This window comes from Cucurbita pepo, chromosome LG05 (assembly GCF_002806865.2).
Source record: "Cucurbita pepo subsp. pepo cultivar mu-cu-16 chromosome LG05, ASM280686v2, whole genome shotgun sequence".
Lineage (NCBI taxonomy): Eukaryota > Viridiplantae > Streptophyta > Magnoliopsida > Cucurbitales > Cucurbitaceae > Cucurbita > Cucurbita pepo.
Window position 1 is genome coordinate 1,294,559 of NC_036642.1, and position 13,483 is coordinate 1,308,041.

The window sequence follows — 13,483 nt, forward strand, 5'->3', positions numbered from 1 at the left end:
TTTTTTTTTTTTTTTTTTTTTTTTTTTTTTTTTTTTTTTTTTTTTTTTTTTTTTTTTTTTTTTTTTTTTTTTGCATACCCTTCATCCCCGCATTGATTCTGGTCTGGAAACCCCAGATTTGGTTGAGACTTTCTCAATTCTTGTGTTTGATTTTGCGTTTTCTTCCTTTAATTTTCATTTCTGTTATAGAGTTGAAGGGATCGGGATCGCTAAATTCTCTCTTCGATCTTTTTCAGCTCCTCCTCATTCGATCAATTGGCCGCAAATTCTATACAACTCGCCCCATTTCGATGTTTTTAGGGTTTATTCTTTGAATGTTACTTCAATTTTCGAAATCCCTCTTTCTTTGTGCAAACTGACGACGATTATAAGGTATTTTCCCCCCCAACTCCGACCTGTTCATCCGAGCTTTTCTTCCATTTGAAAATTCACCCCAGTTTTGAGGTTTTAGCTTTTCTGATTCTCATTTATTGAAACCTTATAGTTCTTCAGCTACTTCTCTTTGGATTCTTAGGTTTCTTGAAGGGTGTTTGGTGAAGAGATGATCAGTCTGTGATTTTTGGGGTATTTTCAACCCGGGCTGGCTATTAAACACAATGCGTCTGTTTCCTCTGAGATCTAGCCCGGACTATACCGAGGACAAGGAGCAGGGCGGCAGTCATGCTTTGTTGTATCTTAACGTCTACGATCTTACTCCTATAAATAACTATCTCTATTGGTTGGGGCTCGGAATCTTTCATTCGGGTATTGAGGGTATGTAAACCACATACTTCTTTATTACTGTTGTTGTGTGCTCATTCCATATTTCCATTTTCCCTCTGAATTCTATTTGCAATGGTTGTAAATTGGTTGTCTTGTGATGAATATATGAATCGTGGATAATGAAATGGTATGTTTTAGTTTCATTTGAATGGGAGGGAGCTGTAATTAGTTGAACTTCGATACTTGTTAGGGGCATACCTTTGAGCTCTCCCATTATGCAATCCTATATTTATCTCTTCCTGACTTGAGTGATGGGACTTAGGAGTATTTGGAGTTCGATCTATTGAACCTTCATGGGATTATTGGCACGCATCTGCGAGAAATATGGAGTTTTTTCTTGAAATATACTAATGAATGATCGGTAGAAAGTTTTCGTTTAGTTAATTAGGACGATGAAAGTTGAGGATGACATATTCCGTGGGACTGTCGCAAATGTAAGTGAGCATGCCATTACTTGATTGTTGTTCTCTTCTTTAACTTCATGTGTAACAGATTCTGTTCATAGCTCTGTTGAGGATCTGTTCATGCTAGTGAATTGTTTCTTATACTGATTAGTCGTTTCAGTCTGCTCATTGTGTCGGTCATGGTATTACGAGTGCAACTATAAGGCATTTGGGTAACTACACATTCCTCAAGTTTTGTTCATTTTATAATAATTGGAAAACGGTTCACGTTTCAGTTGTTCCAATCTCAATTGGTCGTAGACAAGTTGTTAGCTGATATTAATCGCCCTTCCTTTGAACTAGAGGTCAATCTTTTCGTTCAATAGGGTAGATGATTGAAATAGTCGACCTTATTTGTATAAAAAATATAGGATGGGGATAGTGTATGCAGGGTTCAAAACCCTTTGGTCACATTTAGGTTATGTCACCTATAGCCTTGTAATAACGTAATTATCGGTAAACGCTTCCATTTGAAACTTCATTGACAAACTAGATGTGTTGTTCTGTTTGCATTTTATCCTAGCATATAGTCATTTTTACCTGATTTGATGCTCAGTTCACGGTATGGAGTTTGGCTTTGGAGCACATGAGTATCCTACAAGTGGCGTATTCGAGGTAGAGCCGAAAAGTTGCCCTGGATTCATCTTCCGAAGGTCAGTGTTATTGGGAAGCACTGATTTGTCTCGCGCTGAATTTCGATCATTCATGGAGCACCTTTCTTCAGAGTACCACGGTGATACATATCATCTGATAGCCAAAAATTGCAACCATTTTACAGAAGAAGTCAGCATGCGACTGACTGGGAAGCCCATTCCTGGATGGGTGAATCGGCTTGCCCGATTAGGTAAGAACTATTCTCTTCTTCAGCATGCAATTTTGTGCCATGGAATAAGCTCGGATGGAATTGATCGGACCGCTGCGTGTATTCCACAGTACCTCGAGAATCTCCTTCAGATGAATTCCACAACTACTATATGTTCTTGTATTTTTTAGAGGGTTCTTGTATTTTTTAGAGGGTTCTTGATGCTTGCTTAAGTCCTTTACCTGATGATACCATTATTTGGAGTTACAGGTTCATTCTGCAATTGTCTTCTTCCAGAAAGCATTCAGATTTCAGCAGTGAGACATCTTCCTGATCATCCAGCATATTCTGGTATGTTCCTGAATAGAAACACTAAACAACCAGTGTATTGTTCTTAAGATTTACTTTCGTTCTCGTCGTCCTGTTGAATTATTCCCTGTGATTTTCGTGTCATAATGCAGATGACGATGATGGGTCAGAATCGCTTGCATCTTCTATATCACCAAGGAGCGAAGATGAGGGATCGGATCATCTACTGATGGCTCCTAATGGCGAGGTAGCATTCCTAAAAGAGAAACCAGTGAAGGTGGCTAGAGAACCTGCTTAATTCATTTACCCTTTGGTTCCAACTTCTTTGCCTTCATCTATTTATTGTTTGTATTTGTGATATATAGTATTGAGTGTATCATTTGATCAGGCCAAATTACTTGATATCCTCACGTTTTAAGCGATATGATGATAGTAGCTTAGAGCTTATATGATGTTCTGTATCATTTGGAGAATGTTAAGGTGAAGGAACATGGCACCCAGGTTGTTGAAACTGTATTCATCTATGTAAAATATCTACGCATGTACTTTCCTCTTATTACACCAACTCGTTAGATTCAAGTCCACCATTAGTAGATATTGTCTTATTTGTGCTTCTCATTTTGAGTTTCTCCTCAAAAGTTTTAAAACGTATCTGCTTGGGAGAGGTTTCTTCATTCTTGGAATGGTTTCGTTCTCCTCCTCAACTGATGTGTGATCTCACATTACTGTCACAGCATGACTCGCGACAGAGCAGCTGCCGTTGCCATTGCCTCGGGATGATATCATTTAAGAACTCATTTTGTGGCAGACTCTTCTTCTTTCTTTCTCTTTTTTTTTTTGTATGAAAGAAAACAAGATCGATTAAAATTATAATTTGACAATTTGTTGCAGCTGACATGATTGGGTTTGAATTTTAAAATATAAACTCTGTACACTGTGCTGTCAGAAGAAAGCTGCAAAAGGTATGGTGGGTGAGGGAAATTTGCGGCGTTTGGTTCCTCAGAAAGACCCAGAAAGCTTGTGGAAAATATTCTGGCAAGAAGTTGCAAAGGACGGCGATTCCAGCCGCCATCGCCATCCTTCAAATCTGAAGGAAACCAAAGTGGAGCTGATGAAGAACTGCGGCGGCCTTCCACTGGCGGCCAAGATGATGGGTCAGATTAAGTTCATCCAACAAGATTCCAACAATCTCAACACTTCTTAATTCTCTCTGCTTTCTCTTTTCTTCCCCATTTTCTTCTCACAATTACAGTGTTTTTGTTTGTTACTTTCAAATTATTTTTAAGATAAAAACCAAATTCAAAATAATATTTAAAAAAAAAATAATAAGATTTTTATTTTTTATTTTTTTATATTTTATTATTAGAAGGAATATGAGCATTGTGTAGAGGAGAAGAAAGGAATTTGGAAAAGAAGATGATTGGTTGCTCAAAGGCTGACACGTGGAAAAATGACATATGTAGGAAATAAATAAGAAAATGACATATGTAGGAAATTGTGAACCATATACTAAATTTAATATATATCATACAATAAAGTCTCCAACTACTCGTACTATATTACTATTAATGTATTAATGTAGGGTTGAATTCGAGTTGGTTGGATTAACAACTTGATAATTTTTACAACTAAATCCAATCTAATGCTCTATTTTCGTTAAATTTTTATTTTATTTATTTACCATTCAGGATATTAAGAGTCGACAGATACAAATCAATTTATAATCATTANTGACATATGTAGGAAATTGTGAACCATATACTAAATTTAATAAATATCATACAATAAAGTCTCCAACTACTCGTACTATATTACTATTAATTTATTTTGGTAATGCATTTATTATTTAATATATAGTGCTATATGCATAAGTCATTTGATTAAATTGAATGAATTTTTTTCGACCAACCTAAGAATTCGAGTTGGTTGGATTAATATCTCACCTCGATAATTTTTACAACTAAATCCAATCCAATGCTCTATTTTCGTTAAATTTTTATTTTATTTATTTACCATTCAAGATATTAAGAGTTCATAGATACAAATCAATTTATAATCATTAAAAAAAAAAACAAATTCTTCATTGATAAACAAGCTTTCGGGGTCGGGTTTAATGTAAAGAACAAACCCATTAAAGAAAATGAGAGTCAGCTGTAGTTACTTATCTACTATGAGTTTTGCTCTGGCATGGCCTTCAGTGATTTGGAACTGTTCTCCAAGCCCGAAATGCGCCATTAACAACCAAACCAAAGTGATGAGCTCTCCTCCTTTACTGACCTGTTGAGCATGTTGGTCTGGTCTGCAATGGCTGGCTGCATATCCCAACATTTCAATCCATACTTTGCTCATAATCTCCCATTTTTCCTCTTTGAACTCTCTCAGCTTCTTAGCAAGTATTGCAGCATCAAACAGTACAGATTTGCTTTTATCTCCCTTCACTGTCACCGGTTTCGCTTTTATGTTCACCCCGAGTATCTCCCGACATGCCCTTCTGTTTGTATCTTCGTTTGAGCTACACTCCAATCCTCGTCGGTCGAAGAACTTTTTTGCCTCGGCGCAGGTGTCCCTGAACCTTATTTCCCCAAGTCCTGCCACGGTCGACATCATCGAGGGGAGCATCACCAATAGGTAGAGCATGTAATCTGATAAGAGCTTGCTGAATTCTGGAGGAGTATGAGTTTTGTTGTCGGCGTTTGTGTTTTGTTCGTCTCGGAAGCAAAGTTCTGTTGCTATGTGCCATAGCATAACACTCTCGTCAAAAGCAACATCGTCGATGTAGGATATCAGCTCATCAACGTCGGCGTTCGAGTTAAGCTCCATTGATTTCAATGCATAGGAGCCTCTAGATGAACATATTGCTTCAGTAACTTGTGCACTTTCTGCAGCTTTGGACTTGTCTTGCATCTCTCGGAAGATAAAGCCCCAATGATCCTCAAAAACGGGCTGTCTGGAGACATATTTCCAATCATCAAGGAACTCTTTGGCACCAAGATAATCAACCACAACAACCTTTGCATCACGAAACCAACGAATGAGTTTCTTCCAAGCAAGATTGCAGCCACAACAGAATGATCTGTTCCTCAAATCATCCATTGGAATACGTTCACAAAGGCAATATGATATCAAATTGAACTGAGACACAGACTCACGCCATCGACGAACGATTCGTGGAGTGTCGAGCTTCTTACAGCCTGAGAATGGTGGCTTGTTATGCTCAGACAATCTCAGTCCTTTGAGGCGGAGGAAGTGTTTAAAAATGGTGGCAACATTGGAATCATCCTTTTTAAGGGAAGCCACAGTCCAATCAGAGAAGACAGTCATGAAAATGGATATCAATTCTAAAACTAAAGCTCCAATAAGCAAAGAATAAGTAATCCTAACGTCAATTTTGTCAAGATCAGTTTTATCCAAATGGGTAAACAGAATCAAAGCCGTAATCACAGAAGATACAGAAACGAATCTGAAAAACCATCCATATTTGTTATGAAGAACAACCAGTTTGGTGAAGAGAACTTCATATATGAAGTTGAGTTCAACTTCGATGATCTTGAGGGCATCAATTGGGGTTCTTGCCAAGAAGAAATCCCTGCTTTCATTTCGCTCCTTAAAGCTAAATATCAAATCAACAATCAAACCCTTGAATTTGTTAAAGTAAAGAAAGGCGTATTGAACAACCTCAAGCTCACTCAGAGTACCCTGTTTTACTGTGCTTGTGAAAGGGCTCCATTCTTTGTTAGGCTCTTCGACGAGATCAATGCGAGTAGGCAAATGGGCAGTTTCCTTACAAGAAAACTCCTCCATTAATTTAGCATAATCAGGACCTGGGTCAGGCTCCTTAAGCATGGAGGATCTGAAACTCCCCAAACTCGCCAAATACAGAGCCCTAGTCCGCTCGGCGTACTTGATGATTCCTGCAAGAAACATCAAAGTGGAAGGAACCCAGAGATTGTTTTGGGGGATGGTTTGAATGAAGATATAAACAGTGGCGACGACCTGAAAAATCAAGCCGATTAAATGGCGAAGCCAGAGGGCATTGTCCTCGAGAGCAAAGGCGGTAATGGTGTCGGGACCGCCGAGATGGAGGAGGAGAAAAGGGGCCCAGAAGGCGAGAAGTTCTTGATTGGCATCGGACTTTTTCTTGTTACTGCTGTCGTCGTTGTTGTTGGAAATGAGGCCGACGATGAAACTGGCGGTCCAATCGGCGAGGAGATAGGCGGACCAGAGGAGGAAGATGGGGAGTTTTCTAGAGGTGCGTTTCCTGAGAGGAGCACAGAGGATTAGGAAGGTTTGTAAGGAGAGACTGAAGAGGATTAGGCCTCTAATGTTCCATTCTTCCCAGATTTCTTTAACTCTCGGTGGAATTATATCGAGCGTCTGGTTATTTGAGGGTGGTGTTTCGAGAAACAGAGTGTGGACTGGAAATTTCTCAGTCAGGGAAGCCATGGGAGTGGGTTTTTTCAGCTGAATTTGGTCTTGTTCATGTCTGGTTGTGTTCCCATTTTTTTGTAGGCTTGTTGAAATGAAGAATTGAGAACGAAAAAGGTTTCAGAGACGAACTGGAAGGCTAAGAAAGGACTGGTCAATTATAGAGGAGGACAAAGCAAAACATTGACTTTCTTTTCTTCTTTTGACCAATATCTTACTTCATCAGCTCATCTTTACTTTACTTTTCATTCCTAAGATTTAAATCATGATTTTGTTTTAATATTGAGACGGGATCGAAACTATGACTTTAATTTTTTCTTTTGACCAACAAAAAAAACTTTATGACTTTGTTAGGAATCATAACCTTCCATAATTATATAATATTGTCCACTTTGAGTTTAATCTTCCGTGGCTTTGCTTTTGCTTTTTTCAAAAAGGCTCGAACCAATGAAAATAGTGTTCTTTACTTACAAACGATCCTATACTAACCTTTACCTTTGAATTTCGTAGGGGAAACTATGTGTTAACTAGATGACCTAAGTTTATTAATAACTATTTATGAAAGAGAGAATTGATATATACTAATTTAAAAGAGTCAAACAGGATGAGGACAGGGAACAAGGATCGACAAGATCATCTGGTTCTTGTCTTCATTTAGCTGGCGATGAATTTTCTTTTCTTCCTGGGACTCCATTTCTCGCTCAACCACGAATTTTGACCAGAAAAATGAAGATCTAGATCCAACTTCAATGACTCTCAATTCAATTTTCTATGAATGAAATCAACTCATGAGCAAACATTCAGGAAACATAACCAAAATGAATATAGACTCAGAAAGAACCATACATTTAGTATACGCACCATAACCAGCTGCTCTTTTAGGTTGCTGCTTCTCAATGCCACCATTGTTTTTATCACTACTGGCATGGTTTCATCCACACTCCATTGGCATCACAGGGGCAGAAAGTAACTCTTGGACATCGTACTTTCTGCAAGTAACTCAAATTTGGGAAAGATTTCTGAAGTTCTCTCCATTCTATCTTTAATTCCGTCATGTATTTCAGACGAACGACCTCGGCCTTCCATGGTTCGTTCCCGAGCTCTGCTAGTTTCCCTCCTCTAATGTAGAGTCTCTTCAGGCTTGTCAAATTTGAAGGATTTAGCCATAAGGGTAGCTTCTCCTTTGGCAGACATTCCATCTCAAGCTTCTCTAACTCTTTTGGTAGTTCTAAGATCACATCATTAGACTGATCCCTTTGTTTGCTCAATTGCATGGTTAGCTGTCTGCCGATTTTCCTCGTTACTTGTCGTATCATGTTTCGTTCGCCTGATGATGGTTGCTTCAACCCTTCAGCCACCCATACAATGCCGAGAGTTCGAAGCTTACCGTGCTCCCCAAGATCTTGGAGAACACGGAGATCCGTTTCGTCGGGGAAATCACGCCTGTTCGTGTTGATGCTCAACTTTCTGAGCTTCTTAAAACCTCTCAGATCATTGAGACTTGACCTCCCTGTAACAAACCCCTTCAAGACTCTAAGTTCAGTGAGTTTGGATATGGATGTTGGCATCTGATCAAGCATATAGCAGCCGGAGACATCCAAATGTGTGAGCCTCTTGAGAGATCCTATGCCCTGAGGAAGTGTCTCCAGATTGAAACAAGATTTCAAGTCTAACACTCTGAGTTCACTCAATGTTCTTATGGAATTTGGAAGCTTGTTGATCCAGGAGATCCCTTGGAGGCTCAAAAGCCTCAGTTTTTTCATCTNTCTCCAGATTGAAACAAGATTTCAAGTCTAACACTCTGAGTTGACTCAATGTTCTTATGGAATTTGGAAGCTTGTTGATCCAGGAGATCCCTTGGAGGCTCAAAAGCCTCAGTTTTTTCATCTTCTTCAAACCTTCTAAGAACTCAAGGCTTTCGACCTCAATTTGCTGCTCATCAACTGCACTTTGCCATCTCCCCAAGTAAAGAACTTTGAGGTTTTTCAGCTTTAACAACCACTCCACAACTTTGTCAGTTCTCATGTCTACTTCCCCTTTCTTGGCCAACCACTCCAATGCAGAATCAGGGAAAGGTTGGCTAACATTGAAGATTGATTCCATGGTAACTTCCAAATTCTGATCCGTCGTCAACGTCGGTGCTTTCGGCTGGCGAAGACCTCCCCCCTTCACCAGAAAAATCCTATCACAGCCAGAAGATTTGCCAATTGGGTTGTCCCCGGAATCATAATTCAAAAACTGCTCTTTTTTGGCCAGGATAATTGCAGCAGAACGAACAATAGGTGGCATTGTAAACTTCTTTTTGACCTTCTTCTGTTCTTCCTTCAGCGGCACAATCAAACCCTTCTCTGCAAATTTCTTAAGGATCTCACCAGCACGAACTTCAGGCATTTGATCTCCACTGCCAGAAGAGTCCAGAAGGCCTTCTCCAATCCACCAATGTGTAAGTAATCGCTTCTTCAACACTACATTTTCAGGAAACGCAGCAAAATACAAAAAGCACTTCTTACAGATATCATCACCAAAGCCGTTGTAAATGTCCTGAATTTCTATAAAAGCAGGACTTTCGTCGAACACCTTATGGGCATACAAATTTGGCAACTTGAACTCATCCTGCCTCGCCGTTCCACCTCCCTTGTCAACCAAATGGGCGGTGTTTCCAGCCAAGGACAACTTTTGGTACGAAGGAATTTGGAACTTCAACGTCTTCATATCCTTACTTACCGCATCAAGAAAATTCTCTTCGATTTTCTGATCTAATTCGACGCTTTTGATAACCTCCTCGAGACTGCCTTTTATGCTCTGTATCGGCTCTTTGAGCTGCTTATCGAGCTCGTTTGTTGCCTCCAACGCCCCCTTCAAATGCTCGATGTTGGTCAATAACTTCTCAAATTGGGGATTTTGATTCGCCCTGATGCTAGCATTAGTCTCTGTATGAGGCCTTGCAGCCTCCTCTATCTGATCGTCGGCGGAGGCTGGAGCACGCCGATTAGCGGCGGCTTGGGCCCTGGTGGTGGATTCTTTGAGGGCAGTGGAGAGCTCTCCGTGCAGTTTCGACAACGATTCGATCATTTGGGGAATTGTTGGAATTAGGTCTGAAGCTTGCGGATGTAAGGGAGGAGATCGGGAAGCCATTGCTGCAGAAAGCTCAGTGAAGTTCGGAGATGAGTGAAAGAAATCAAAAGATCTGGAATTTGTTCTGATCAAAGGTTGAAGAAAAGAAACTTCATAAAAAGTAATTATTCGTAAAAAAAAAGATTAAATTACAAATTTCTTCGTAAAAATTAGAATTTAATTCTAATAATTTTAAACATTAGATTTTTCTTCTTATAAATTCTTTAAATTTAATTTTTATAATTTTTTTTAATAGAATTTTGTTTTAATAGTATAATAAAATTTTAATTTTAAAATTCTCCATAATTTTAATTTTAATAATAAAATTGAAATTCAAAGTTAAACTTGCAAGACAAATCTTCCACGAAACCAAAGATTCTTCCCTTCCTTTGTCACTTTTCTTTCATCTCACCAATCTCGACCCCGCCATAGTTGCATCGAGTTCGAGAATTTTAACTTGAACGTTTGTCTACTCCCGACCTTTTATAGCTAACTTAGACAACGAAATCCGCTTCAACCACAACGATACATAAAATAACAACCAGCAAGAGCGAGAACAAAAACAAGACAAAGAAGGATTTTGAGTTGTGCATGTCACACGTCATTGTCATTTACCAATATTTTATTGGGATGTTTATAAAATTTTAAAATAGCAAGTGATATTAAAATGAAGTAAGTTTTAAATTCCACGTTCATATGCTATTTTTGTTCGTACTTTCAACGGTAATGTAGCTTTAAAAATGTGTTTATGAATGATTTGACTTTGATCACTTCATTGTTAATTTAATTTCAAAGATGGTTAGAGAATGAGATCATGTGCAATTAAACCCTAAAACTAAAATACCTCCAAGACTTTGACTATGCCATTTCAAACCCTTACAATATGGTCTTTTTAAATGTTTCCTCATATCAACCACTCTTCATTAAATTTATTCAAATCATATTCAATCAATCATTGCATCTCCTAATTAATTTTCAAATACTATATTCTAATCGTGTAACAAATCAAGCATATCACTAACTGGTATAGTCCGTTTTGACTTTTGTTGCATTATGTATCACAGTCAGCTCTATTTTTTAAAACGCGTCTATTAGAGAGAGTTAATATTTCATTTCTCTCTCCAATCGATGTGAGAACTCACTTAAAATAGTGTGGAAATCTCTTCCCAGTGGACGTGTTTTAAAATCTTGAGAGAAGTCCAAAAAGGAAAGCCGAAATATTTTAAAATTTTACCCTGTTTGTTATTAATTAATTAAGACAGTTTTAATTATTTATATTTGAAATTAAAAGTTTTAAATATAATTAAACTTAAAAAATGATGTAGGTTAGAGGTTTAAATTTAATTAATAAGAATGATAATAATAATAAAAGATAAGAGAGATGAGATTGCCACGTTGTCGTTGGGCTCTAAAAGGATATAAAACCAAAAGTCTTCGTTTCTTTCGATTTGATTTCCAGTCAACACAATCTTCACAATGAGTTCCGATTCCGGCGAGACTCTCACCTCCACCGTGGACAACGCCCGGAGCATGACAAACAGACTCCAAATCCAGGCGGCGCACCCTCTCCACCACCACCAAAACCACCCTCTCGCCTTCATAAACTCCCTCGACACGCTCCACCGTCACTTCATGATCTCTTTACAAGAATTCTCCGACCCTTCTATTTCCACTCTCCTCTTCCGCTCCACCGGCTTCTTCCACTGCGCCGCTTGCGCCTCCGCCTCCACTGGCGGCCCATCCTTCCACTGCCTCACCTGCCCTTTCTCCATCACCGCCGCTTGCGCCGCCCTCCCCCTCGTCTCCGTCAACCACCACCCCCACCCCCTCCTCCTCCTCAATAGAAACTCCGATCACAAGCATTTGATTTGTGCTCTGTGTGATGAAGGAATCAGTTTCCCGAGTTTCATCCGTTGTGTCCATTGCGACGCGTTTTTTCATGTCCAGTGCGCTCTCCCCCCCGCCATTAAAGTTGACCACCACATTCATCCGATGGTGCTTTCGAGCTGTGAGGCTGTCGGTAACAATGGCGACGATGATGATAGTTTGTGTAGCGTTTGTGGAGATGAAAGAGATGAACTTTCTTGGGTTTATTGGTGTAAAATCTGTAGATTTGTCGCCCATGTTGGTTGCGTCATCTATGATCATCAGGTTCGTGATTTTCTCAATTGAATTCATGAGTTTAATTCACAGTCCCCTGTTTTGAATCATCATTCCCCTGTTTAAATTTCCCCTGCAGATCCCAAGTGAAACAGAGCCGCCAGAAGAAGCATCAATAACATCTCAATTTGGTACATTGGCATTGAATGATAAACACTTAGAAGCAGATGATCATCACCATGAAAGCATCTTAAAGCCTGGAGTAACCCTTCAACAGATCCTCGATTCTTTCTCTGAATCCGACGATGTTGAGTATCAAAGCCTCGTCAACGCAATGTTGCAAGACGCCGGCGGTGACGACGACGACGACGAAACCAGCTCGGAAGACAAATATTCAAACTATTTTTCATATCTTGAGAAACCCCTTTATTATCTCTTAGAAAGGCTCGAACTTGGAGAGGATGGCGGCAACCCTTTTGAAGGTTTTGACAGGGACACTCCGACGGTGCGCGCCGGCAGCCGATACTTGATCTCCGAGAAACTGGTTGGAACATTCACTGCAGTTTTTGGCAAACATGGTGATATCTCAGGTATTATATGATTCAATTTTCACGGGTATTATATTATGACCTCCAAACTCAAAACTATTATGACGGCCATGTTGAATGGAATTGCAGAGAGGTCAAATATGAGCATCAAAGTGAAGACGATTGTGTGGAACTTGTTCTGCAAAGTGATGGACGACATGTCGAGAACGGAGTTCGAGAAGATGACGGGAGAGGGTCTAGTTTCATGGTTGATAGGGATCAGGGCGATTGAGCTGGCTGGGTTTGAAGTGGGGTTCGCGTTCGAAGCGTGGAAGAAGATAGCAATGGGGTTCTTTGGAGGGAAAGGGAAAGAGGTGGGTGAAGGGATGGTTGCAGAAATGGAAGAGAAGATTGAAGAACAGCGACTCAAACTTCAAAGCCTCTGTGAGGAACGAGACAAGCTTCTGAGCTTAACAGAACAATGTCTCATGGAAGCTCTGGCTATGAAGGGGAAGCGTGTAGGAGATGCTTTGATCTAAATTTTTTATTTTTTTTTCCAAGTTTAAATGTCATTTTCATCTCAAATTTATAAATAGACAATGAATTAAAAATTTAAGGTTGAATTATAAATCAATTTCATTTTTTTTTATTAATGGATGGATTTAATTTTAATTTATTTTAATATGACCAAATAGACACAAAAATAATATATATATATAGATTTAGAAATAAACTTTAAACTTCTACTTTAACTATTGAAATGTTAAACTTGAAAATTTAAGGTGCATTGATATCACATGTTACAGTCACACTTTTCTTAATAGCGGACTTTTGTGATTGTGCTACACTCACTCTCAACATCAAGTTTGTCAAGTCAATTTGGATTCGCGTTACCTACAATTGGGCAATGTATGCTCAAACTTTTAGGACAGGAGAAGATTTTAGAAAATGGGAGCAAAGAGATTTTTTAAAACTAGTTTAACAAAAATGAAAGAAAATTG

General features: G+C 39.0%; 4 protein-coding genes across 7 annotated transcripts in view; 2 read left to right on the plus strand and 2 right to left on the minus strand.

Annotated features, from left to right (window-relative positions):
* LOC111795794 (deSI-like protein At4g17486) overlaps positions 1–2,881 on the plus strand; it is a 3,403-nt gene extending 522 nt beyond the window's left edge. The window contains exons 1-6 of one of the 3 annotated variants that reach the window (XM_023678380.1): positions 43–121; positions 237–372; positions 515–753; positions 1,762–2,049; positions 2,278–2,358; positions 2,469–2,881. In XM_023678380.1, the coding sequence (XP_023534148.1) occupies positions 597–753; positions 1,762–2,049; positions 2,278–2,358; positions 2,469–2,614 (672 nt within the window). In that variant the 5' untranslated portion in view covers positions 43–121; positions 237–372; positions 515–596 and the 3' untranslated portion in view covers positions 2,615–2,881. Of the gene's footprint in view, positions 1–42; positions 373–484; positions 754–1,761; positions 2,050–2,277; positions 2,359–2,468 lie in introns of those variants that run through there. The other 2 variants (XM_023678379.1, XM_023678378.1) reach the window with 2 other exon arrangements.
* A 1,494-nt stretch (positions 2,882–4,375) lies between these two features.
* On the minus strand, positions 4,376–7,206 carry LOC111795399. The gene has a single exon (XM_023677808.1). It carries the CDS (start codon positions 6,757–6,759, stop codon positions 4,474–4,476), a length of 2,286 nt encoding a protein of 761 aa, XP_023533576.1. The 5' UTR covers positions 6,760–7,206; the 3' UTR covers positions 4,376–4,473.
* A 270-nt stretch (positions 7,207–7,476) lies between these two features.
* LOC111795400 (disease resistance RPP13-like protein 4) lies at positions 7,477–9,941 on the minus strand. Of its 2 annotated transcripts, none has more exons than XM_023677810.1 (2): positions 8,615–9,941; positions 7,477–8,490 (listed from the first exon to the last, which is right to left on the minus strand). In XM_023677810.1, the coding sequence occupies exons 1-2, from the start codon at positions 9,874–9,876 to the stop codon at positions 7,659–7,661; spliced, it is 2,094 nt and encodes a 697-aa protein (XP_023533578.1). In that variant the 5' UTR covers positions 9,877–9,941; the 3' UTR covers positions 7,477–7,658. The 2 variants fall into 2 exon arrangements, with proteins under 2 accessions (XP_023533578.1, XP_023533577.1); XM_023677809.1 differs by having other exon boundaries at positions 7,477–8,390; positions 8,515–9,941.
* Positions 9,942–11,331: 1,390 nt separating this feature from the next.
* Positions 11,332–13,111, plus strand: LOC111794977. The gene is made up of 3 exons (XM_023677197.1): positions 11,332–12,006; positions 12,095–12,545; positions 12,633–13,111. The coding sequence occupies exons 1-3, from the start codon at positions 11,332–11,334 to the stop codon at positions 13,019–13,021; spliced, it is 1,515 nt and encodes a 504-aa protein (XP_023532965.1). The 3' UTR covers positions 13,022–13,111.
* The last annotated feature ends 372 nt before the right edge of the window (positions 13,112–13,483 follow it).